This window comes from Hemicordylus capensis, chromosome 5 (assembly GCF_027244095.1).
Source record: "Hemicordylus capensis ecotype Gifberg chromosome 5, rHemCap1.1.pri, whole genome shotgun sequence".
NCBI classification, from domain to species: domain Eukaryota; kingdom Metazoa; phylum Chordata; class Lepidosauria; order Squamata; family Cordylidae; genus Hemicordylus; species Hemicordylus capensis.
In genome coordinates this window covers 71,651,307-71,679,009 of record NC_069661.1, presented here as the reverse complement: position 1 = coordinate 71,679,009, position 27,703 = coordinate 71,651,307, and the positions used below count along the sequence as shown (strand labels likewise).

The 27,703-nt window shown below is 44.3% G+C and overlaps 1 protein-coding gene across 8 annotated transcripts in view; it reads left to right on the top strand.

Moving 5' to 3' along the window:
- LOC128328087 (uncharacterized) overlaps positions 1-26,856 on the top strand; it is a 52,136-nt gene extending 25,280 nt beyond the window's left edge. The window contains exons 2-6 of one of the 8 annotated variants that reach the window (XR_008308995.1): positions 14,008-14,117; positions 14,578-14,914; positions 23,830-24,108; positions 24,280-24,394; positions 26,406-26,856. Coding sequence is in view for 5 of the 8 variants with exons in the window: in XM_053257684.1 (XP_053113659.1) it covers positions 12,903-12,957; positions 14,008-14,117; positions 14,578-14,822; positions 24,280-24,394; positions 26,406-26,627 (747 nt within the window). In the remaining 3 variants the exon portion in view is untranslated. Of the gene's footprint in view, positions 1-12,902; positions 12,958-14,007; positions 14,118-14,577; positions 14,915-23,829; positions 24,113-24,279; positions 24,395-26,405 lie in introns of all 8 variants that reach the window. The other 7 variants (XR_008308994.1, XM_053257685.1, XM_053257686.1 and 4 more) reach the window with 7 other exon arrangements.
- Positions 26,857-27,703: the final 847 nt, after the last annotated feature.

The following is a 27,703-nucleotide window of genomic DNA, read 5'->3' as shown; positions in this document are numbered from 1 at the left end:
TTATTGATTGATTCTTCAATTTTTGTTGTATTTTTATTGTTTTATTAGCTATCAAAATCTTTGCAGGCTGCCTTAAACTATTTGGAAAGGTGGGATTCAGATTCCGAAAATCATTTATCTATCTATCTATCTATCTATCTATCTATCTATCTATCTATCTATCTATCTATTTGACTGATTGATGGATTGATATATATATACCACCCTTCCACAAATGGCTCATCAAAATAAAAACAATTAACATCAATTAACAAATAAAATCAAAACTAAATAAATTAAACAGTTAAAATCATGTAAACATTAAAAACTTTACAATCATTCATTTCAAATTGAAGATGAGCTGCCGTGGACCCCTGAGAAAACCAAGAGCCCCTCACCTGCCAGCCTATCAGGGGGTTTGGGGAAAGGTTCAAAACTTGTTTAAAATCGCCTGCTTGCCCATTTCCTTTGTGGGTTGGCTGGTAGGTAGCACCTATCATGGCCTACCACCCAACCCACTTTGCTGTCCGTAGGAGCTACCCATGGGGAACAATAGGGTGTTTCTCATTTTCCCATTGTTCCCTATGGCCAAAACACTCAAAACATTTCAAGTTTGTTCTGTCAAAAAAACAAAATGGTCAGACCAGTTGTTTCAACAAAATGTTTCATCCATTTGCATTTTGTTTCAAGCTCAAAACAGAACGCAAAATCTGTTTTGTGTACATCCCTAGTGGATTGGGGTCAATTTATAGTACTTTCAGTTTATAACAGATATTGTATTTTTTATCCTTTTGTGTAGTTCACTAGTATTCCAACACTGCAAATGGGAAACTGAGGTAGAGCTACAGCAATTTGCTTAACAATACACTAGGGCTATTCACACGATTCTCAAAATGAAAGTAGGAGACAAGCAGTGTAAGTCTGGAGGCATGTGAGAACCCACACAACTCTTTCCAACCCAGAACCGATACCACTCCTACAACCCAGCCCGCTGAGATCTGGATAGGCCAACTTTTATATCTTGGTCTTTTCCGAGGTAGGACAAAAATAGCGGCTGTACTACCTTGGTTCTCCAGCCCTTTGGATGCATTTGCCATTCCTAGTGGTTTCTGGGGGCTAGTGGCCATGTTTGCAAAAGAGTGCAGTGGCTAGAGGGGCTGCCATCTGCGAATGTGCCACTCTGCAAAGCATACTCTATGTCCTTTCCTAGAAATGGCTTCAATAGGGCTGGGCCTGCCTCCGGCCCCTTTGTAGCCAGACTGAGGATGACTGATACGGGAATAGGGATTTCTGGTCTCCAGCCAGTATAGTGCATGCTGGGATAGCTCTTTCGATCCCCAGAGAACCCAGCTCTGAAATTAAACAATGGAGACTGTGGCTGCATTCCTCGGGTCTGTACTGGGTTTGCAGAGCAAATCCACCCCCAGCATGGTACCACCAGCAACTGTTGCTGTTGACTGTGTTATGTTTCTTTTTAGATTGTGAGCCCGTTGGGGCAGGGATCCATCTTATTTTCATTTATTATTTCTCTGTGTAAACAGCTTTGAAAACATTTTGTTGAAAAGCGGTATATAAATGTTGTTGTAGCCAAATGGTGTTTCTGCTCGTCTGTGGGGAACAGGGTAGGAACTCTTGACCTCCCCAAACCACCCCTAGATGCTCATGTGGAAGTCCTTAATATCTGTATGGTATAGGCAGAACTTGAATCCAGATCTCTCAGGCCCAAATCCAATTAACTTTCCACATGGCTACCCCACTGCTAACACTTAGATACATCAACACTTGCTTATTTTACCATGAGTGGAAGGAAAGATGCATTACAGCAGTGGTAGGCAACCTTGGGACTCCAGCTGTTGTTGAACTGCAGCTCCCATCATCCCCAGCCACAATATTTTAACCTAAAACTGTATTGGTTTTACTGCCTTGCGCTGCTGTCTTGATAGGTCTCTTGTTGGTTTATTTGGTGTTGTGTAGTCTGTGCTGTTTGGTTTGGTTCCCTTGGCTTTGCAGTTGTGTGGGCATAGCTGCAGCAGGTCAGTTTCTGTGGTGGTTTTTTTGGTTCTTAGCTAGGTTTTTAGTTGTGTCACTGTTTGTTGGTAGTGTGGCCTGCTAGGGGCACAAATCTGGGGTAGGTTGTAGGCACCCATGGGTGCCCACCACCCACTGAACCCCCAAGCAATGGGGATTTTATGTGATTTTTGTAAATTGCAATTTTTTCCCCATTTCTCCCATAGGGAACAATGGGGGTTTGAGGTGGCCCATCCGGCCCATTTCCCCACTTTGGAGGGTGCCTAGGCACCTCAAAGTGGGTCTGGTGGCACATCAGGTTGTGCCAGAACTCCCCCCAGGCAGCCCTTCTGAAGAGCTTTTCATAATATTATATACAAACCAGAGAATCCACTCTGAGATAGACTGTTAAGAGAACTAAAAAATTCCTGAAAAAAATCTTGTAAACCCCACCGACTTGGGGCTGCCTGGAGGAAGTTCTGGCACAACCTGCCGTGCCCCAAACCCCAATTTGGGGTGCCCAGGCACCCCCCAAAGGGGGAGGAATGGGGCATCCTCAAATCCCCATTATTCCTTATGGGAGAAATGCAAAAACTGAAACAATCTCCAAAAATCCATTAATAATAACAGGAGTGTCTGATTGCCTTGGGGTTTGGTGGGTGGTACGCACTCTTGGTAGGATGGATGCCTACCATCCACCTTGGTTTTGTGTCCCTAGGTGCTTCACATAGGTAATAATGGGCCAGTTCGAGTTCCCATTATACCCTATGTAGAACCTTTTAGAACCAGTTCGAATTGGGTTTGAATTCAAACCAAACTAGGGGGCGGTTTGAGCAAAACCAAAACCAAACCTACCCACCCTGGTTCGAAGCTAGTTCGAATTTGAATCAAACAGGCCAAGCCGGTTTTGTGCACATCCCTTCTCTGAGCAACAGCTGGATGGCAGCTATATGGTGGCCCTCCTATCATGTCACCTTATGACTGGGTTCGTTGTAAATTCACCATTGGGTATACCTGTTTCACAAATTAAGACTCAGCCCTCTCTAAGTATTGTATTTCTGTGTGAGGGCTACAGATGAAATATTGCTCTTTATCACAACATGCTTTCAAAACTCTTGGGTATTATGTTGGAGGAAATATATGTGAGGAAGCTACTGTGATCCAAAGTAATGGTCTACTTTTTCTACAGTATAGTTACATAGGCACGGTGGAAACTACCAGCACTTTAAACCCAGCCAAGGGCTCAATTATGCCTTAAACTTCAAATTCGGCTGAGCCATGCCAAACATGCCCCAATATCCCAACAACAGTCCAGTTCAAAACACTAAATTCTGTTTTGCAAGACTTGAGAAAAAAACTGACTGTGCTTTAAGTGACAGTATAAAAGATGTGTCAAGAATTCCTTGAATGCAGAATGAGAAAGCAAATTGCCTTTCACAGTCGATTCCTTTTTAACGCACCACAACTACACAAAACTGTCCTGACAAGTATTTAGAAAGTTCAGCTATATCTAATTTATCTTTGCCTCTTCCCATTCCTGTACACATTATGGATTCAGTTGAGTGTGCCTCAGTAGACCACTGGGGCTATTTGCTTATTTGTTTTTGTCATGATATGGCCCCTTATTCTTTCCCTCACACCAGAGATTAAAAACGGGGGTGTGTGATTAAAAACAGCTTGGAAACTTCAGTTGGTCCAAAATGTAGCAGCGAGACTTTTGTCTCCTGCCTGTCAGCCAGCGCATATAACTCCAATCTTGTGTCAACTGTATTGGTTCAATACATTTGTTTCCAGGTTCAGTTGAAAGTGTGTTTTTGACTTTTAAAGCCCTAAGCACTCCTGCACACTTGGATACCTTAATTTTATTTGTTTGTTTGTTTGTCTGTCAAATTTCAAGACCACTCCAAACTTCTGTCTCTGGGTGATTTACAACAGCATAAAACAAATAAAAAATGAAAATGAAAACCTTAAAAACAATTTTAAACCACAGTTTAGTTAAAAAGCTTGGGCGAAAAACCTTTCTAAAATTATCCGAGATGGAGAGGCTCTTATTTCAGCAGGAGGCACATTCCAAAGTCTCGGGACAGCAACAGAGAAGGCCTGTCCCTGAGTAGCCAACAGCAGACGAACCTCACTAGATGATCTCAATGGTTGATAAGGCTCATGGCGAAGAAGACATTGAGGCTATTCGGATGATCAGGTGAAATCGGGCTAGGAGAGCCTAGCCCGATTTCGCCTAACCGTGTGAGCCACCGGGCTTGCAGGTGGTTAACCCGCCTAACTACCCCTCCCCTTAAACCGGGTTTGCGGAGCGAGCACTCCACAAACACAGTTTTCAAAATTGTGAGTAGCCATGGTGCGGTTCTGCGCTGTGACTACTCATGAGTAGACCCCCAGCTGGGAGGCTTAAAAGCCTCCCAGCTCAGGGGTCTCTCCAGTATGCCCTGCACACTTGCGCAGGGCATACTGGAGCTTCCGGGGGCCATGCGGCCCCCGATCCCCCCAGCCCCTGATTTTGCCTGATTGTCCAAATAGCCTCAATGTCTTCTTCGCCATGAGCCTTATCAACCATTGAGATCATCCGGTGAGTTCGTCTGCTGTTGGCTACTCAGGGACAGGCCTTCTCTGTTGCTGCCCCGAGACTTTGGAATGTGCCTCCTGCTGAAATAAGAGCCTCTCCATCTCGGATAATTTTAGAAAGGTTTTTCACCCAAGCTTTTTAACTAAACTGTGGTTTAAAATTGTTTTTAAGGTTTCCATCACAGAGCCAGCAGTCGTGTGGGCGGCTGCTGCGGCCACCTAGAGCAGACTGTCTGTGAGGAGAGCGGGCTTAGCCCACTCTCCTTGCAAACCCCCTAGAGGCTCTTCTTACCAATCGTGAGAAGAGCCTCACTCTCTTAAACACCCAGGGCCCAAGCTGTTTAGGGCATTATAGGTTATAACCAGCACCTTGTATTTTCCTGGAAACTTATTGGTGGCCAGTGTAGTTCTTTTAGTATAAGAGTAATATGGTCTGTCCAAGATGACCCAGAGACCAACCTGGCTGCTGCATTCTGTACCAACTGCAGTTCCAGATTATATACAAAGTCAGCCCCACATAGAGCACATTGCAGTAGTCAAGCCTGAAGGTTAAACAAAACTTTAAACAAAATATGTTTTTTGAACATATAGTTGCACACAGTGACAGCTAGGCCCAAGAAGCCTGAAAGGCAGACTGCATAAACTAAAACTTTAAATTCCACTCTTATTGCATAGTCATATATAAAGGCAGTATATTATTACTGTTATCGTTAACAATAATAAGCAAAAGGTAGGTTTACATATGATTACATTGAGCTAGAACAATAGAAAATTCAATTTTTAACGTGGGAAGCGATCTCGAAGGACTTCTAATCCAAGGGTTCCCAACCTGTGGTACTCCAGATGTTGCTGAACTATAAAACTGACAGATTTGGGTAAAGGCCTCCTTCACACAGTCAGTGGTGTGGTAGCCCTCTGGGAACATCCTATGTGACTGGGAGTATGTGTGTGAATGTTCCAAACACATGCGTAAGACCAACTGCATGGATCTTGCCCATCTGAATGGTACCCACTGGGAAGGAGGATACTGATCTGGTGGGGGAAAAAGCTCAGGTAGCTTTTTAAAAAAATGACAATAAATCAATCAAGACTGTCACTCCCCTGTGCGAGTGACATCAAGGGCTCATAGTGAAACAATGTAGGTTATGACCCACTGCGTGTGTGCGTGTGCGTGTGTACATATGTATGTATAGATCTTATTACATATACAATAAGGCTATGCACACAATTGGGTGAGTGGGTGGGAAGGCTGTGCGGAACTCACCTTCCACCCAGATGGTTCTCCCTCAGAGGTGGGATTGTGGATCACGCTCCCACCACTGCGCTCCCACATGATCTGCACTGCTTGGAGCAATGTGGAGCTCCGGAGGCCGGGAAAATGCATCCTGAATGCATGACAAACGCTGTTCATCAGAGGAATCCCCCAGGAGTTGGGTGCTCTAGGTGCCTGATTCTGTGCATACTTGGACTGCAAGCAGTCTGAGCACCCACATGCCCCCAACATTGGGGTTAAGGGTGCATTTGCACCCTTAACCTCGACTAAAGGCTGGGGTTAAAAGTAGGGTTAGGCGGGCAGGCAGCGCCAGGATCCACGCGGATCCTGGCACTGCACACAAGCAGCCTAGCCCAGGCTGGGCTGTTTGTGTGAATAGCCTTAATATTTTGTTTTTTCTTATTCATTTACTATTTTACTAGATAATTAATATATAACATTTATAAATAGATACATACAACTTGAAAACTTAGAAATTATATTCCTTTACACTGTATATACTAATCGACAATCATATTTTAAAATGTGGCACCTTTTAATTTATTTACGTGCTATGCCTAGTTGTAGACTCTTTCTGCAAAAAACGAACCATTCTGGTGTTGTTTCAAGTGTTAGTTTCAAGTATTTGGTAAGTGCAAGGATACAATCCTGTAATCCACAGACCAGAGTGGAGCTGAACTGACACGTCTATGTCAACATACATAGGATAAAGTATCAGTGCAGCCTGGGAGTGGCCAAGTCTCTGTGGGATTCAGTTCTAAAGAAACATGCTCAGGGTAGCACTGCACTGCATATATGTTGCAAGAGAGTAAACAAAGGAAGGAAAGAAAAGTGGTGCAGTGGTTAGAGTGCTGGACTAGGATTGGGGAGGCCCGAGTTCAAATCCCCATTCAGCCATGAGACTTGCTGGGTGACTCTGGGCCAGTCACTTCTCTCTCAGCCTAACCGACTTCACAGGGTTGTTGTGAGGAGAAACTCAAGTATGTAGTACGCTGCTCTGGGCTCTTTGGAAGAAGAGCGGGATATATTAAAAAAAGGTAAAAATAAAAATAACTGCACATCTGGTAAATCAATAATAGACAGAAAGCCATGTGATAGATATCACACTAAATCAAAAACTATTTTGAAAAAAAATGCAAGGATTAATGTTAAATTTGGAATACAAAATAGAGGAAATGTTTCATCTTGGCTGCCATTTCATGGGGCTAAATTATTTATCTGGGCAATTGTACCTGGGCATTGTAGCACCTTTGATTGGTTTGATGGTAGCTAATAATGGCTAACCAGGAAATTGCACTCAACAGTCCAATTGACTCACTTTCTCTACATTTTAATGAATACTTTTCTCTGAAAGTTTCAGGCTTATATTTTAAGCCCTAGTTAAGAAGCAGAAAATTGGCATATTTGCGTCCTTTTACTGATTTTTCAACCTTATTATATGGGATTAAGCATCCTGACACGGATGAACACTGCTTATGTGTTTTTTTGCAAGCAAAAGGATGTTTATTAATAATGTTTTATATATATGCCTAAGGTTGTCTCATTATTAATATATGCCTGACTGTTGACCGTGGTCCTCTATTTGTATGCCAGAGAGTCTCAATGCGGATGCTGTATGATATAGGGCCAAATTACATATTAGGTTAAACACACAGTTTGACATGTTTGGCTTTTAAAGTGCAAATAACAGCTGATGCGGGCTGGGATGATCACAGCATCCAGGGAGCAGATATTTAACCTCTCCCACTGCACCACAGTCCTGACAAAAGTAGCATTCCCGAAGCTGCTCTTAGACCTGAGAGGGAAGCTTTCATTGGTGCCAACTTAAAGAGTGCAAACCTGACGACTTCTCTCCCACTGAGGTTGTGAAGGGTGCTATCATAAGCCACCATAACTATTTTGAATTACTCACTTTCCCCCTTCCCATTTTGGAAACCTTACATTGTATCTCCCTACTGCCATAAACAACGTGAATGTCCCTGGGGGCTGCATGACCTCCAGAACATGCTTTTGAATGGCACAGAGCCATTGAAACAACAGCACATGTATTATTATATTGTGACTTTTACAGGACATTTGCAATGTGTGCATTACTTCCTATTTATCGAATCTTTGGGGCTGTTCTGATGATTTCCATATAGGTTATCTTTTATTGGATGATGATGATAAGATTTCTTATGTAGTCACCAAGTTCTGCCTAGTTGCCAGTAGAATTCGTAGGACTATGTTAAGTAATTGAATAGATGGATGTTTTTATCTACTGAAGACAATTATTTACTTATTTATTCATCATCTTTCTATACTGCCAGATATAGACATCTATAGATCCGAGTTCAAATCCCCATTCAGCCAAATACTTGCTGGGTGTCTCTAGGCCAGTCACTTCTCTCTCAGCCTAACCTACTCCACAGAGTTGTTGTGAGGAGAAACTTAAGTATGTAGTACACCATTCTGGGCTCCTTGAAGGAAGAACGGGATATAAAATGTAAAAAACCAAACCAAAACAAACAAAACATAGAAAATGTAAAACAGTATAAACAATTAAAATTCACAAAAAATAAAAACAATCTCAGTAGATAAAAACATATTAAACATTAAAAAATTCAGTTAAAAGCCTGGGAAAACAGATACACCTTGTGGGTCTTCCTAAAAGCAAGCAGAGAATGAGATGCTCTTATTTCAACAGGGAAGCGAATTCCAGAGCCCTGGAGAAGTAACAGAAAAGGCCCGATTCCAAGTTGCCACCAAGCAAGCTGGCCGCAACTGTAATGGAACCTCTTCAGATTTTAATAGGTTTCATGACAGAGAAGGCGCACTCTTTACCTTAATTATAAAATACTTATAATAACTAAGCCTTAGTTATTAATTATAATAAATAATTCTCTTAATTATAAACTGATGAGTTTTTTTTTTTAAAAACATGTTTATATTAATCTTATGTATCTGTTTCTCTCTGTATTTTTGCTGGCCAGTGACTGAAAATAAACTACTACTACAGTGGCACAGACCACTTCCCAGGGAAGCTACTGCTGAGCTGAGCTAGCTCAGTTGATGAACTTTTCCGAAGCACTTGTGCTTCCTTAGTCAGGATGTTAGCCAGAGCCCCTAAAAATGGTAGGAATGATCCATTTCATCCCTTGCATATGGAAATGTATGCAGACAGCCCTATGCATGAGCAGACAGTTCTGCACACAGAATGGGGGCTTTCTAGGTAGAGTGGGGTGGTCACTCCTGTGCATGAAAAGGAAAGGTGTGAGGAATTGGGTTATCACCTAAGAAAGAAAGGAACTGGGTTACCACCTAAGAAAGAAACTGCAGTGCTTCGGGCATATTGGACCCAGTCCCCAGCTCATTTTCATGTATTGGGCATCACGTCTACTGAGAACTGCTGGAGATGTGGACCTCCCGGGATGCATCTAACACAACTAATGTGGGCTTGCCAAATAGTGAGCTTGCCAAAGAAAACAAAAAACCCTGAAGCAAACATATACATAAGGAAAACATACATCATGAGGCTCTTGTCATGAGCAGGCAAGAATGGGCTGCCAAACCTACTCTTGGCTGCTCGTGAGAAACAGAAGGAGGCAAGCGGCTACCACCCCTTTTGGACTGAAGTTTGTACCAAGAAACTCTTCCTACTTATTTCTAGGGATACATGCTGTATTTGGATGGACCCCAGATAACTGGGCCCACACACATAGTCAGAAAACATGGATAACTAAGACGTTCTTAGTCACTAAATGGGTAATCCTAGAAGTCTAAGGCTCCACCTAATAATAAGAAATGGTTTAAAAAAAATGCTAACACGAGCAGCCTTAGAGCAATCTGCATACATGAGGCAAGGAAATCTGAAAATGTAAGGATGTGTGGAGTGAGTTCCTGGAACCACTTGGATCATGCCAGGGGAGGAAGTCAACTATGCAACTAGCTATAAATCAAGAGTGTACCATATGGAGCCCTTTCTCACAATTGGTGAGAAAGGGCTCAAGGGAACGCAGGGAAGAAAGCTGCTAGCACTTACCTCTCCACAAACAATACCTCTTTTCTCCCTGGGTGGGAGGATTGCCCACCCATGCGATTTCCAGTAGCTGCTGACAGCGTGGAGGGCACTTCTCTATTAACCTCATTTTGAAGGAGGGCTCCACAGATGGGTATGTTGCGGCAGCAGCAGACACTTGCCTCCCACTGCTTCTCATGAGCAGCCGAGAGCAGGCTTGGCTGGCTTAGCCTGCTCTTGGCTGCTCTTGAGAACAGCCTCATGATGCATGTTTTCTCTCTCTCTCTCTCTCCTCTCTCTCTCTCTCTCTCTCTCTCGCGCACACACACACACACACACTTATGGGTATTTCTTTTCTTTCTTTAACTACTTATATACATGCGTATAAGTTTATGTCAGATGAATAAGATGGGGAGAGGTTAATGGGCACATGGTGGGAGGGAAACAGGAACTCAAGATGTTTCTAAAACCCCAAAATCAATAAAGTAGTAGTGATCATCCACACCTCCCCTAAAGAGTTAACCAGAAGTGAATCCTGTCCTGACTGACAGGCTGGTGAACTCCAGAGCGCAGCCAATCAGCACACCAGGTGGGTGGGACCTAAATAGCCGTTGGCCGGAAGAGAAGAGTTTATTTTGTTAGAAGAAGCAGGCTGGGGTGGGGGGTGGAGGAGGACATTCAGTCATAAAGACTGGCTGCAGAAAAATGGGAAGCCAGGAGGGCAGAAAGTTTGAGTTCTCAACCAGGATTTGGTGAGTTAAAAAAAAAAAAGGGAAGGAAGCCTGGGCTTTGGCTTTGGGACGCTTAGTCTAGGGAAAATTTGTTTAGTCAGATTTTGCATTAGGCTTTCTGTTTCTTTTGTGTGTGTTTGCTATATCCCTGATACTGTTCTAAGTGTGCGTTTGCATTTTCTGACATACATGTTCTTTGCAACTGGGTAACCACGATTTTTAGTGTGCCACCCCAACATCATCTGGGGTGCTTTTTTGAAGTATTCTTGTAACCTACTGAGTATTTTTTACCTGTAACTAAAAGCTGAGAAAGCCTCAGATGGAAGCAGTCTATAGCATTTGAATACCCCCCCCCATTTTTGTTCTTTGCAATTTACAAGCCTCTCTGAGTGGGTTTTTAACTCAGGAAAGAGGGGAGGCTGAAAGGGGTCTTTCCCCCCCACCCGGTGCAAACAAGGAGGTCAACAGCTATTAGTTTTTGCACCATGTGTAGGCTTGCACATTGAAGGTTTTTTTATACTTTCCCAATAGCCAAAGAAAGAGTTTCCCCTGGGATTTCCACCCAATCCTGGGGAGTGGGGCAGTCAAGCTCTGTCAATAAATGGGTTGTGGTGGCAGCTTTAAGAACCTATCAAAAATCACAAGAAATTTTTAGGAGAAGCCTCAGCCAGAAAGCTCAGCAGGGATGGTTCAGTATTTTTCGTCGCCTCACATGAACTTGCTCTGAGACAAAGGCTTTAATCAGCTACAAAAGTGTTAATAACAAAAAAGGGAGAATAAATAAAGAAGGATTTAAATGTGAGGGGAAATAATACTGACCAAATCAAAAGCTCCAAAAATGAAACTACACATAAGAGATGGATAAACTTGGAGCTGCTGTGGTGAAATGGATGAAGCTGAGAGCTACAAAATCACTGACTGATATCTTGCTTCAGCTATGAGTTCATTAGGTGGCCTCAGGCAAACCTAGTGGCTTTCAGCCTTGGCTACAGTATGGGGGTGGTGGTATTAATGTTCAGCTGCAATATGGAGTTATCAATATCTGTCAACTTCACAAGTCTGTTTAAAGTATTGAGGAAATAGTGTTTGAGTAGCACTTTAATTGTTTAAAGTATGCTATGTAAAGTGTGCTAATAAATATGAAGCATTACAGTCAAATATTAAAGACTATGAACTCTAGGAGAATGTGAATGGTATCCTTTTGAATAAGGGACAATTTAGCAAAAAACAAAACAAAACAAAATCAGTCCATGTCAACACTTTATTATAGCTTAGCTATTTGGAAGCTCATTTGAATGTCCTTCTCTATATATTCACTACCTACCTTTTCACGGTAATGATAGGGGACAAAATAAATGTAGCGGTGACAAAAAGAAGCAAGCATCCATTAAGGGAGCTATTATTGTTGTGAGTTTGTTGCCTGAGTACTGTGAATGGGACTTATCATGATTTATTACAGTCTGTGATTTGACAAAGCAATGTTAATATTTCTTAATGGCACCGAATGATCTCCTGAATACTAAATATACCTGGAGGTGGGGTATGAGTGCTTTGCCATATGTAAGAAACAGGAGTTTGCAGTTTTCGGTAGATAGCCCTAGTGTGGAAAGAGAGAGAGAGAGTGTGTGTCAAGTTTTTTATGCCCTCATGCATCTTGTTTACTTTCTATTATTTTTATTATCATATGTATTTTTACTTTTAATATGTAATCACCCCTTATGCTTTATGCTGGTCTATGACTGTAATAAAGATTGAGAGAGAGAGAGAGAGAGAGAGAGAGAGAGAGAGAGAGAGAATCTGTTTCTGGAGATCTGCTATGGAGTTACAATAAGTTGCCTCCACTTATGCTCTGCTTGTTAATAAAGCAAATACTACAAAAATGCAGTATCCCTTTCTCAAAACCTGGTAACCTGGTAGTGTTGCCCTGGAACTTCTCATCATTTGGAGAAATGTGGAAGTACTTATTAGCTCATGAATTAGTGGTATAGCAAAATGTCAGTTTAGACTGAGAATGGGGCGTTTCACATTTCTTTGCACGTACTACTGTCTCTAGTGACAGCTACTACATGTGGGAATGGATGACTCACCATGCTGCAGTCAGTCTTGCAGTAAGGGAGAGGCTTCTCCAGTTGCTGCTGCCCTTCCTCCATTCTGAAGCGTCCTTCAACATCATCTCTGTGCTTTACATGATTAGGCTTTGCACCTGCGTAGGGACCATGTTGGAAACTTTCCAAGCTTCGATTTCCCCTCTCAGCGTTTTGGTGGGAACCCCCCACCCTGGTGATATGCGCCTGCATCGCCTTCCCTCCTTCAGTTTTTCTTTGTCTGTTGACAGATTGACTTCATCCAGACCTCTCTGAGCTTTCTCAAAAAACTCCCAAGAAGTTCTGGTAAGAACTAATCTGCCTACTTGCCTTTTGCTATCCCTACAACTGAACTAAATTTGGTCCAAATTGGTTAGGCAGTTCACAGGTTAGCCCACTTGCACCTCAAACATTCACACGTCCAGCATCTTGAATTAAGGTGGATTACATAATCACAAACTATGCATTTGAGGTGTCCCTATGTGTCCTTACAACTTACCAAATTTGGTCCATATCAGTTCCTACATGTGCCTCAAACATTCACAAACACAAGTGGTTCGCTGCAAACATTATTCACCCAACTGTGCCTGAATCAGGCAAAAAATGAGTGAAGCACTCGGAAGAGGAAGAAAAAGTAAGGCTACTCATAGCTCTTCTTATCAGGGAACTGGCCTAATTCACACCCAGCACAGCATCCTGCCAGTGACTTTTACTGCTTTCTACCTATTGTTTCTCTTTTGACTTTGAGCCCTTTTGGGACAGGGAACCATCTTGCTTGTTTGTATCATTATTTTTGTATGTAAACCACTTTGAAGACTTTGTTGATAAGTAGTATAGGAATATTTATAGTAGTAGTGGGTTTTGTATCTGTAGGTAATTGGGAAGTATGATAATCAGAATTTTATTTTAAAACTGCAATAAATAAATAAATAAAAATTTCCCCTGAGGATATCCGAGTGTCAAAAATAGTACATCCAGCTAATTTCAGTGACAAGTTCGTGTGTGCAAAACTTGGTATCAGGAAATATGATATTCACAATTTTTTTTTTTAAAAAATGACCAAAGTATTTAAATTTCCACTGTGTATATTTCAGGATAAAAAGGAGTGCATCCAGCTCATTTCAGAAGCAGGGTTGTGTATGAGAAAGTTTTTATCTGTGGGGTCATCAAGCAGTATTACTTTCTTTTGCACAAAGAAATTCTTCCAAATAGTAATAGATAATATCTTTAATGTTATGAAAGAAATACGTTATGCGTTTTTGTATTGTACCCTTGATCTTCCTCCATATATATAATCAAATGCAAAGGACCAGTGAAATTCAGTGCTTGTTTCAGAAACTTGTTCTCTTTCCATAGTAGATGTCAGGAGTTATAAAGCGAGGGAGCAGTCAGAAGAAGAGCCTGGCTGGGAGAGGAGGAGATGCTCTTGGGGGGACGAGAAAGGCCTGCCCCTGATGAATCTGAATGTAAGTTAATGTCCCTCCTGACAGGAGTAGGATAGTTAGCACCAGAGCGACCCCTTTTTACAACATTGTGGTCCAAACAGCTAGGCAGGGGGAGTTTTAAGATCCAACACAAAGTTCTATGGGATTCTAATATCAACAGTAAGCCCCAAAGAAAAATCCTAAATTAAGCATTTTAGGATTCTTCTTTTGGTTTTATAGTTTTAGAATTTAACTCCTGAAACAAAGACCACAGTTAAAACATCACAAGGGGATTTATTTTAGCAAAGAGGTAAGGGCCTGGGTTTATGAAGGAGTAGGAAGAGAGAAGTTACACCACCACACACTAAACCAAATACCTTATTAATTAAAAACATAGTCTTGGATTCAGGGTAATACATTATATATGATGCCCCCCACCTCTTTCTGAAGTGAAATCAAACAGGGAGTAATTAACTCTCTCTTCTCTTTCCATCTCTTCCAGTTAATGGCATGGTCTATTGAAAAGATAATCCTAAATAATGAAGACTTCTATTGCCATCCTTCAAATCCCCCAGCTGAAGCCATTCAAATCTGCCAAGAAGCAACGGGGGGGGGGGGTGTCACCTTTCTCCAAGCAGCATCAGGGGACCCATCAACCTGCAGCAGGATCAGGTCTGGCTCCAAGGAACAAGCTCCAATCCACCACAGATACTGCCTGATGAGAATAATCTCTGGAGTCCGTATCAGGTCAAGGAGTTCACCTCTTTCCCCATTGCTCTCTCCATCTCTCTCTGCTCCCTGATTCTCATGCTAGGAGAGTCTATGATGGAGACAGAAGGGTAAGCCCCTGCAGTGTTCCCTCTAACAGGGATTCCCAGATGTTGTTGACTACAACTCCCATAATTCCCAAGCAAAAGCTATTGCAGCTGGGGATTCTGGGAGTTGTAGTCAACAACATCTGGGAATCCCTTTCATGGCAGCTGGAGTCTTCCCTATCCAACCATTCCTTTAGGACGTCTTCCATTCCGCTGCTCCGAATTTACCTTTTTTCTAGGGGTGTGCATTTTGGAATTTTCTTGTTTCGATTTGTATCCGAATCGAAACACCCCCGTTTTGTTTTGTACCCAAATTTTCTGAATCCGAATCAGCCCTGTTTTGTAGCCGAATTTTCCTAATCCGAATCGATTTGGATTTTAAAAAAGGGTCCCAGGGCAAAAAGAGTGGATGGTGGTGGTAGTGTCCAGTGGGTGGAAGCTACCACCCAAATTTCAAAGGAATTAGGCAAAGGGCTGATTTTTTGTGAATTTTTAAAGTTTACACATCTTTAATAATTTTCCCATAGGGAATAATGGGGATTCCAGCAAACGTATCGCTTCAAATCAAGGGGAAAGGGATGACCCAGAGTGGAGTGTGTTGGGTGGTAGTGCCCAATGGGGGCAAGGAAACTTCCAGAATTATCTCAAAAGAATTAGGAACATAGGAAACTGCCATATACTGAGTCAGACCATTGGTCTATCTAGCTCAGTATTGTCTTCACAGACTGGCAGCGGCTTCTCCAAGGTTGCAGGCAGGAATCTCTCTCAGCCCTATCTTGGAGAAGCCCAGGAGGGAACTCGAAACCTTCTGCTCTTCCCAGAGCAGCTTCATCCCCTGAGGGGAATATCTTGCAGTGCTCACACATCAAGTCTCCCATTCATAAGCAACCAGGGCAGATCCTGCTTAGCTATGGAGACAAGTCATGCTCAGCCACAAGACCAGTTCTCCTCTCCATTGGGCAAAGGGCTGATCTTTTGTGAATTGTTGAAGTTTACGTGTCTTTTAAGATTTCTCCCACAGGGAATAATGGAGGTTTCAGCAACCCCATAATCCCACTTGGGGGGCACTGGGATTTCTCAGAGCGAGGGGTTGTGTAGTGCACATAGGGTGCCAACCACCTCCATACCCACAAGCCCTTGGGGTACTGGGTTTTGTGTTTCTGAGGTGTTCATTGTAGATTCTCTGGTAGCATATGAGATTTTCAGTGAAAAACAAGAATCCACTCTCATATGCTACCAGAGAATCTACACTCAGAACACCACGGAAACAACAGAACCCAGCACCCCATGGGTTAGCAACCCTTCCCCCAGCCAATGTGGGGTCAGTAAAGAGTGGCAAGAAGCAAAAGAGCCAATGGGGAACAAGGAGGGAATTGTCAGCAGGTCAGCCCATGATTTAGGTCACCGATCAGAAGGCTGGAAGGGTGGGAAATTCAAACAGATGTCAAACACAAAATGGAGACTGACTCAGAGATCACTACAAAATGGAGGTCCGAAACAACAGAACGTTTTGTAGCCGAAACAGGGACGTTTTATTTTCTATACAAAACTTTTGGATCTGGAAAATGGGTGTTTTGTTTTGTCTACAAAACACCCGAAACAGGCTGTTTTGGGTACAAAATGTTTTGTATCCGAAACATTTCACACATTCCTACTTTTTTCATTCCTCTGGAACAACAGAAGCACATTAATCCAATTTGCACATTAATGTTTTACATCATAACAGGATTTATTTTAGCAAAGGGGTAATGGCCTGGGTTTGAGAAGGAGTGGGGGAGAGAGAAGTTACACCACCACAAACTAAATCGAATACTGTATTTACCCAAATTGATGTCAACTCTACATTTAAGAGCCCCCCCCTCAAAGTAGAATTTAAATACAAGTTATACTCTTATTTGCCCAAAAGGAAGAGGACTCTGAATTTAAGATGACCTCCTCATTTCTAATATCAAAAAACTTTTGAAAAAACCTAGTCTTAGATTCAGAGAAATAGGGTATATATGATGCCCTCACCCACTTTCTGAAGTGAAATAAAATGAGGAATAATTAATTCTCTCTTCTCTTTCCATCTCTTCCAATTGATATGGTCTATTGAAAAGAGAATCCTAAATGCTGAATACTTATGTTGCCATCCTTCAAATCCCTCAGTTTGAAGCCATTCAATTCTGCCAAGAAGCAACAAGGGGGATTTGCCTTTCTCCAGGGAGAGTCAGGGGGGCCCATCAACCTGGCTGCAGCAGGACTGGGCCCGGATCAGGTCAAGGAGTTGACACCCTTCCCCATTTCTCTGTGTCTCTCTGCTCTCTGATTCCTCTGCTAGAGATGGTCTACAATGGATACTGAAGGGCTTACATGGTGGACAGAGATTTTCCTGTCCAATCATCCCCTTGGGACATCTTCCATTCCTCTGCTCAGAATTTCCAATTTTCATTCCTCTGGAACAACAGAAGCATTGCACTTCGCACTTTCATATAGCTTATCTTCTGCCTTTGGAAATACCCATTGTGCATGCATGCCTCCTTTGGATCTTTCCTGAGTGCTTCTCTCCCCAAACATTGAGGAGAGAATGCTTTAAAAAGAAATCCTTTTTCTTCTGATCATGGCTGTATCTCCCAGGGAAAAGCAGCAATTGTTCACCAGAAAAGCAACAACTGTTCACCTGGGAATATTTCTCTTAGCATCGGATAGAGAGTTTATTTCATGTTTGCTTCACTAGCACAGATTTCTATAGGAAACTTTGTAGGGTCCCCCCCCCAACACTGAATGTATTAAAATACTGTATTAAGCTGCAAGAGCACACCTTAGAGTCTGATGTGCTTTCTCCTAATTCTTGAAAGAGGAAAATACCATAATGCATGCTTATCTTTACTTTTTATGAAAGTCCTGTCCTGCCTTGGTTTTAGCAATTAAAGAACTGCAAGATGATAGAGGTGTGCACAAAACTGGCTTGGCCTGATTGGTTTGAATTCAAACCCAATTTGAACCAGGGTGGGTGGATTTGGTTTTGGTTTTGCTCCAACCCCCGATTGGTTCAGTTCAAATTCAAACCGAACTCGAACTGGTTCTAGAAGGTTCTACATAGGGTATAATGGGTACATGAACTGGCCCATTAATTCCTATGCAGAGCATCTAGGGCCACAAAACTGGGGTGGGTGGTAGGCATCTATGGGTGCCTACCACCCACCAAACCCCAAAGCAATCGGACACTCTTGTGATTTTAAATGAATTTCTGAAGATTTTTATGGTTTTTGTATTTTCCCCTTAGGGAATAATGGAGATTTGAGGCTGCCCAATCTGCCCCCTCGTGGGGTGCCTGGGGACCCCAAAGTGGATTGGGGGGCAAGGCAGGTATGGCCACAACTCCCCCTGGGAGCCTCAAGCTGGTGGGCTTCATGGATTTTTTTTAAAAAATTTAAATCCGCCCCCTCCCCCACTTATCTCTTCAATGCATTCATTGGCCTCCATTCAGAAATCCAACCTGTGTTGACTTGACCTAGTGACCTGGGTGTGGACTCATGGATGCTGTTCTGAATGGAATCCTATGAATGCATTGAAGACAGCATTATGCCAGTGGGTAGGTATGTCCAGTAGTTGTGTCACGGCACTAGCAGCATGCTGCAACATGTCACAGCTGAAGAAAGAATGGGGAGGATTGGAATGAGTGGAAGCTGTTGTTGGGCCGGTGACCAACACCATGGGTTAACCATTGGCCAATCACTCACCCAGCTCAACTTACAGCTCAGGGTAGCCAAGCAGGGGGAGATTTACCTTAAGGAAAACAAGCTGCTTGACCAAGCCAGGGTCCAACCAGGACTAAGCGGGTGTTACCACATTCCAGCATATTAAAACACCTGCTTGCTCGCTCTGGACACTGGTTGGGGAGCAGGAGAGGAGATGCTCAGCAATCATAGCCAAGTCTGGCCAGACTTGGTGGTGGGTTGCCTAGAACTGTGCATGGTCCATCTCAGGGTCTTCTTCCAAAGGCTCCTCCAAGTACTGGGCAATGCACTGTGCAGCACTGGTGGACCTGTTAGGCCAAGCCTCCCGCAAACCGGGCAAGGTGCCAAGGAACACCTGCTTAAACCACTGGGCTGATTTAGTGGGAAAAACTGCCTGCTGCATTGGCACAGCTGCCTGGGATGCCACGCTGCTAGACTGGGAAGAGGAAGGGGTGGAGGATGAAGGGTCGGTCACACACTGCTGGGTGTTGGCTGCGTACACTTGTGGGGTACCATCACCACCCTCCTGGTCTCTGCTCTGCCTGACCTCCTCTCTAACTCTATCGACCATGAGGTCCCTCCACCTTGGCAAGTCATCCATACAGACGACATTGCCCTTGATGGTCGGATCACAGAGACAAGCCAGGACATACTCCTCTCTGTCACCCAACACACCAACCAGCCTGTTGATAACCCTGGTCCTCAGCCAAGCAGCCAGCGCATGGACCTCTGGCGTGGTCAGCAAGGTCCAGAGTTCACCCATCAGCTTTTCCAAGAGAATAGCCGTGGGCAGGGCCTGGCTCAGAGTAGTGGCGTCGGGAAACAGAGTCTTTGTTGTCTACAAGAAAGGCTTCTGTGCCAATACCATCTCGGACATGAGCTTCCATTCCCAGTTGGAGAGGTCATTCCACACCAGGTCATCTAAGGCTACCTGCTGCTCCAATAGGTGCTGAAGCAAGAGGAAGGTGGAGTTCCACCAGATATCTACATCCGATGAGATGGTGATGAAGGCCATGCTCACACTGCTGCTCACAGAGCAAGCACCTGGACTTCTCACTCTTGCGGAAGAGAGCTGCAATATTGAGGGCTTTGTCCACAAGTGCAGCCATGGCAGCAACAGGACCCTGAATGTGTGTCCACTGCATGGCATGCATGTATGCATGGGGTCCTCCTGGGAACCAGGAGGTCATCCCATGAAATCGATCGCCAGGAAATTTAGCACCAGCAAACGGAGGTACTTTTTCACACAACATATAATCAACTTGTGGAATTCTCTGTCACAAGATGTGGTGACAGCCAACAACCTGGATGGCTTTAAGAGGGGTTTGGATAACTTCATGGAGGAGAGGTCTATCAATGGCTACTAGTTGGAGGGCTATAGGCCACCTCCAGCCTCAAAGGCAGGATGCCTCTGAGTACCAGTTGCAGGGGAGTAACAGCAGGAGAAAGGGCATGCCCTCAACTCCTGCCTGTAGGCTTCCAGTGACATCTGGTGGGCCACTGTGTGAAACAGAATGCTGGCCTATATTGGCCTTGGGCCTGATCCAGCAGGGCTGTTCTTACGTTAAGCCTTTGCATGGCCCTGGTCAGTGCTAATTGCAGGTACACCAGGCGCACTAGCGCTGCCAGCAAAGTTAAGGAGATCCGGGTGACACCGTCACATGTATTGCCATATAGAGGTCATTCCCAGAGCTTAGCATCCTTGCCACAACTGATCTGTGACCTGCGGTGAACACAGCATGCAGAGGTTGGGTCATCTTGAGAGATTTCAAAATGACACCAAACAACGCTGCTCTGGGTGGCTTTGGACGTCCTGGACAGCATTTTGGGCCTCCGCCCTGCACATCCTAAGAAGGGCTCAACTTCAGCTAAGGGGGCGCCTCCACCTTGGCAACATACCCTTCCTCCTCAGAGCCAGACTTGGAGGACACAGAACTGGACTCCGCCACAACCTGGGCATCATCAGGGGGTCCCCACTGAGTGGTGAGAGGAGCATGGGGGGGGGTGCAAGAGGGAGGGAAAATCTGGCTGCACTGCCAGCCGTCAAGCCCCTGCCCTCCACCCCCACCACGGAAGCAGCTTCCCTGGCAGGAGAGCCCCACACACTGCCAGGCTCCACTTGGAGTGGCAGCAGTGGCGGAGCACCCGTTGATGGACCCGCTGGCTCAGTAGCAGCAGGCTCTTCTAGACTGGAAAGCCTTCATGCCACCACTTCACCTGGGTCAAAGAACTCACCAATGGGGATCTGTGGGACCCCATCCTGGTGTCTTCTCTTCCACCTACCCTGGCCTCCCAAACCAGCTTGGGGACTCCTCCCGCCTCTGCCTGCCACCCTGCTCTGGGCCTTGTTCGCCACACAATGCCACACCCTATGGGTGTGAGCTTTTTAAAAAATTAAGAAAAAATGTAAAAAAATGGGGGGATGACCCAAAAAACCCTATTCACCCCCCCCCCAAATTAAACTGCATACCTACCCACTCTACCCACAACAACACAACACAATAAAATACAATGGGGGGCAACTAAGGGGGAACCTGTGAAAACAAGAAATAACCTGTAAAAACAGTACCCTCAGTATGAACCTGCGTGTGACACAATAATATCTATTGGAGGGTGTGATACTGCAGAAAGCAACCTCAGGAGTTGCCATGAGCTTCAATTCTCTGAGTGACAGGCACATGCTTACATTCAGCATTTTAGGGCTAGAAGGGCCTTTACTCTGAGTAAACTTTAGTCACCCAGCTCAGGAAACCTCTGCCTTGTATCTGAATGGCTGTCCTTCTTCCATGTGACAGCCCTTCAGATATTTGAAGATGGCTCTCGTATCTCCTCTTCACCAGGCTAAACATACCCAACTCCTTCAACCACTCATCTTAGGACTTGGTTTTTTCAGACTGCGCATCACCTTGGCTATCCTCCTCTGAACCCATTCCAGACTTCAATGTCCTTCAAATGTGAGGCCCAGAGCTGGATGCAGTATTCTGAAAGAGGTTTTGAGCAACACAGAATAGAGTAGAAGAACTTCTCGTATTCTGTAGACTATGCCTCTTAACACAGCCTGCAATAGCACTAGCTTTTATATAGCTCTGGTATCTCAGAGGTGAAAAAGAGGTGGCAGAATTGTAAGGCTTTCAGTGTGTTCTCATGTGTTGATTGTCCTGATGGGCCTGCAGTGCCAGATGTGCAGTGATCTTTTAAACACTTTGAAAAGTTTTAAAACACAGAAACTATTATAAAGGTTTATCAGTGTCAGAAGTGACAAATGGCAGGAATGTCCCCCAAAGATGACTCCATGGAAAGAGTACAACAATTTTCTCCTTGTAATCCTATACCCTTCCTCTGTGCGAAAATGACTGCAATTTCCCCAAGTCATTTGGGGGAAGGGATAAAAAAAAAGGGGTGACAACATACAGAAAGCTGTCAGTGCAACAATGTGATCACCGGTTTCCCATCTCTATGAGGATAGATGCCAAAAATAACTATGAGCATCTGTCCCCAGAGATGGTACCAATGGCCAAAATGTGTGGGCCTGGCTCATGGACTATCTGAAATTTTCCTCCCATAACTTCACAGAACCTGATCTCCGGGTGTGTGGAGAAAGTAACAACAACAGTACTTTATGTACAGCCCGTGGGAGCAATCGAGAAATCAAGAGAGAGTACACCCTGTTGTGCTCTAACTCTTCAGAACAGCTGTTTAGGGATCTGGTTTCAAAGAACCCGCCCCCAAGCCAAAATGGATGACAGACTCACAGCCTTTCCCGCACAGGGAGTGGGACCGTTTGCCTGCTCTTTTACAACTCTGAAACAACCTCTAGAGTCAGCCTTTCCCTTCCTATCCTGTGCTCTCCTCTTCTCTAGAATGTGAGTTGTCTTTGCCCTCTGTTCTCAGGAGCAAGAAGTTTCAAGAAATCTCTGCATTCCTTCTCTGCTATAAAGAGAAAGGACCAGCATGGCATTTGGTCTGATTCAGGAATGTGTGTAAAGTTGATTTTCAGTTTTTCACCTTAGATGTTACTTTGGCTTGTATAAGTGTACATCTATTTCTTCTGCCACCAATTATTTGATGAAACTGCTGTAACTCTGTTGGTTTCTTTACCCTGCTAACAGGGCTTGCAGACTTGAGGAGGGTTTGTTAAAGAAATCACTTAGTCAGATGCACTTTAAAACAAAACAAGAAGAATATGTAAAGATGTTATCTGATGTTTGTTTGTTTCACCATGGATTATTAGAGCTGAAATCTTGCTTGGTTACAAAGTTGATGATTTGAACTTCTCACAGCATTTAGTTACTTTGAATTCCGAACTGTACTTCACAACCCAGTTTTTACTGCAGACTGTCCTAATAACCAAGTCCTTAATGTTTTAGACAGCATTATCCCTCATTCTCAGAACAACTCCTCTTTATCCCTCATTCTCAGAACAACTCCTCTTTGAGACTATTCTACCCAAATCTCCACTCTCCCTGAACTTCACTTCCAACAACTAACTGTCACTCTCTAACTGCCTCTTATTATTGACAGCTCCACAGAGTTTGCATAAAAGTAGTCCTGCACTATTTCATCACAACAGGTCTCATTATTTGGAGTGAACACGCAAAAGAGATCCGTGCCTGTTTCTGCTTCCCAGTCCACCACTTTGCACAAAGTATCTATCTGGAAAGAGCACACACTGGCTGCCTTCCCATCAAGTCAGAGGCAAGAGTGCAAAAAGAAAGGTGGAGAGAACATGAGGCTGCTGGTGGAGGTGGAGGAGGCTTGACTGAAAGCATTCGTGGCACTAAGGAATTGGTTTGGGGCTCACTTTAAAATGCCCCTGTTTCCTCACATCCACCATAGACTTCAAGGATGAAGACCTCAGTGGCTGCTGTCCTTCTCATAGCCACTGTCTTATTAGCTCAGGTTCAGTCTCGTTCCTCATGTGAGTTCTCTTTTATTCCCCCCACTCTCGATTGCACCATGTTGAAGGGGGAAAACTTCAGCCAGTGGTTCCCACAAATGATTATTTTGTTTTCCCAAGAGTTTCATGGATGCTGAATGAAATAGGCACGGAACTGCTAAAACTAGAGTTTCTCCATCTCTGGTTCTTCTTAAATAGACACTTAAGATGCACCTCTTTTCTCCGGCTTTTAATTAATTTTAATTGGTTTTATATCATAATTGTTTAAATCGTTTTATCCTGTTGATATATTTATTATGTTTTAACTTATGTACACTGCCTAGGGAAGCACATGTCAGCTGGTATCGAAATATGATAGACAGAGACAAACAAATCATTTCTATCCAAGGAAGAGGTGGTTTTCAGGCATCCCTTGCTGCCTGTTCACTGTGCTGAATCTGTTGTGAGGAAGGGCCAGATTTTGGAAAGAGGCATATCGGCCCCTATATTACTGAGATGCTTGTTCATGCAGATGGGAGCAAACCAGGTTCTGCTCGTGCTCTCTGCAAGGTGCCTCTGTTGACCAGAGGGAGAACATACCCTTCCAAAGAAGAACAAAGAACGTAGGTACATAGGAAGCTGCTTTAAATCAAATCAAACCCTTGTCCTACCCAGTTCACAATTGTGTGAGCTTCCTTAAGGTCGTTGTTTCAGTAAGTTCAAGGGGAGAGGACTCAATTGAGCAGAGACCATGCTCAATTATGAAGTAACCCATCCCTCCCTCTCTCTTGCAGATGTTTCCTCCAGGTCCATTCCCTGCTGCATCGGTTACACAAGGAAGTCCCTTCCGCTGAACATTCTGAAATCCTATATACGTACCGGTATGCGTTGTCCCATGCCGGCTGTCATGTAAGTATTAAAAGAATTTTGGAAAGCATGTCAAGCTCTAAAGAATTCTGCTAGGACATTGATGCTGTCCAGGATTGATTCGTTTGGCCCATGCTATTCTCTGGGTTGTAGCCAGGTTTATTTTTGTAGTTTGGGGGTTCTGGTTCCCCAGATGTTGTTGGACTACAATTCCCATTATCCTCACCATCCCCAACTCTGATCATCCCCAGCTACTTATGTCAGGGGGTCTCAAACTTTGTCCCCCGGATGTTGCTGGACTACAACTCTCATCATCCTCACCATTCCCTGATCTCCATCTGTAAGATGCCGATCATCATACAGGCCAAGCTTACAGGGCTGTTGTACTCCTTTGTGAGATAGTAGGCTGGTTCACACACTGATTACTGGGCAAGGAGATGCCTCCTATCCTAGTCTGGGAGCTGTGCACACTGTCCAAGTGTCATCACCTGTGAAGGGAAGACAGAGTCGGAAACTCCTTTCGTGATTGTGTGGTCATCAGCATCTGGAGGGCTCCCTCCTCAGTTTTCTACTGATATATTTATGTAAAATAAATATATCCCTCCCCTCCAGTAAGATACTGCTCAGGGCGGTTCACAAAGACAACAGCACCAAGAGTCTATTGATCCATCTAGCTCAGTATTGTATATATTAACTGGCAGCAGAGTTTTCTGTAAATGACAAACCTGTAAATGTAAAGGGATGACAGGTTACAGCCATCATTTACAGATGACTGTAAGGGTGCAGTGTACACCCGAGTGCTCCTTTGACCTTTGCGGTATGATTCCACCTGTTGGGAACTGTGCTCAACAGGGTCGGGTGTTATTTTGCGGGGTTTCCTGGCCCCATCTGATCCCCTCCATCTCCGCAGTGCAGGATCTTGGCCAGGCTCGCCTTTGCGCCACTGGGTCTACTTGCTAGTAGGCAGTTAGACTGGTGAGCTCATGAGAGAGAGAAGCAACTAAAAGATCCACACACAGCTCAGTGTTCTTTATATAAGAATTATTTTTTCTATTAGATTATTAAAATAGATGGAACAAGGGTTTGGACTGACAGAGGGAAAATAGTGCAGGAAGAGAAAATAAAATAAGAACAGTTTTGCTAGCTCCTAATGTGTTCTGTCAGTCTAAGAGATGTACTTAAGCAGAATCTGCTCCAAGATTCTGAATCCATTTATGATGGTAAAACAGTTGACAGCTGCAGGTGAAACAAATAACTTTTTGATGGAGAGCAAAGACAGGCTCACAAGACAGGCTCAATGCTGGGAGGGAGGAGAAGGAAATGCCACGAAGGGTTTCCCATAAAGCTTTCTCTCTCCACAGGGTTTTTCTCAGGCACAGAATCATCACAGGGTGGGTGGAAAGATAACATCTAGAGAATGTATGTCAAGGACTTTGCACACTCAAAAAGCTCCATAGAAATGCTGTTTGCTCTGAGCTGATCTCATCAACCTTTAGTTCTTCATAGCAGAGTATACTAGGTTCTCTCAGTATAGCATATGCCTTATACTGAGTCAGACCATTCGTCCATCTAGCTCACTATTGTCTATACCAGACCTACTTAACTTCATCCCACATGCAGATGTTGGCCTACAATTCCCATAATCCCTGGCTGTTGGCTATTGTGGCTGGGGATTATGAGAGTTGTAGTCCAAAAACATCTGGGGGGCCTAAGTTGAGCAGGCCAGGTCTACACAGACCGGCAGCGGCTTCTCCAGGGTTGCAGGCTGAAGTCTTTCTCAGCCCTATCTGGAGATGCCAGGAAGGAAACTTGGAACCTTCTGCAAGCAAGCAAGCAAGCAAGCAAGCAAGCAAGCATGCAGATGCTCTTCCTAGAGTAGCTGCATCCCCTTAGGGGAATATTTTACAGTGCTCACATGTAATCTTCCATTCAAATACAAACCAGGGAAGGCCCTGCTTAGAAAATTCATGCTTGCTCACAAGACCAGCTATCTCCCATAGTAGCTTCTTAGGTTTCTGACCAGGCACAGAATGCACACATTTCCCCTTTGCAGATTTACTACAGTGCGCAATCGGAAGATTTGTGCGGATCCCAAGGCCGAATGGACCCAGGATCGCATGCGTCACCTAGGCTGACCGTGCCACATTCGTCACCTCCTCCACAACCAGAAGGAGAGAGAAAGGATGCACAAGAAACCATCAGTATGTGGAGAAAAGGAGAACATTACTTTCCCCTGACAACTGCATATCATTACCCTACATTCATATTTGTATAGTAGAGACATCCCACATTTCCATCATAGCTGCTTCCTTTTAGCTTTGCAAGTGATATGACCAACATATGACTGAGTGCTGAATTGGCCCTCTGTCATTCCCCTCCCTTCATGCTGTAGAGAAGCTGCCCGCCTTGGATTTTTCTTTTAATGAACCACATATCTGCTAAGCTGCTTCTTCACATCATTAAAATAAAACAAGCATTTTAAAAACAGTTTCCTGAATCCTTTGGGCTCTACAGTGGGGAGACACCTTGGGGACATCAAGAGTGCTAGCTCATTGGTGCTGCCCAGAGCTAGCGTCATGACACCATGGGCACAGCCGATTGGTGCCATCCTTAAGACCCTCTGACACTTCTTCAAAATATGTCCCCGTTTGCCCTCTCTTCTCGGAAATGAAATGTTGCTTTTCCTGCCGATCAACCTCTTCATTCATCCCCATTTCCTGATATAAAGTCTGAGTATCTGAGGCAAAGATGCCAAGAACATCCCCAACTGACCACTAAGCACAAGTTGTCCTGCTGGGAAGACTAACTAAGCTGCTTTATTACCTTCCCTCCCTCCCAGGTATATCATAGGGGCAGCAGTCTGTGAAGGAAGGCAGAAAATGCATGCCACTCAGTGGCGGATTAATGGAGAGGCAGAGGAGGCATTTGCCTATGGCGGCAAAATTTGAGGAGTGGCAAATTTTGCACTCCTCAAATTTTGCTGCCCCTCCCTGGGAGGCAGCAGCTGCTACAGCGAGGGTGGAGGGCAAGGGGAAAGTCCCCTCTTTCACCTTCTTAAAAAACCACTGCTGTGCGGCTGGATGTGGCACAGTGGGAGCCGCTGAGGCTGCAGGGATTGGGGAGCAAGGGGAAAGTTGCCCCCTTTGCCCTCTAAAAAATGCAGTGCAGCCTGTTTGGGGCTTCCCTCCGCACATGCGGAGGAAGGCCCAAAATGGGCTGCGAGAGGCCCATACAGTCACTTGGGAGGAGGGGAGCTGGAAGGATCTCACCGTCCTCATCCCGCTGTGCAGTGGTGTTCTAAAAAGTAAAAGGGGAACTCTCCCCTCCTCGCCCCCCTCCCTGCAGCCTCCG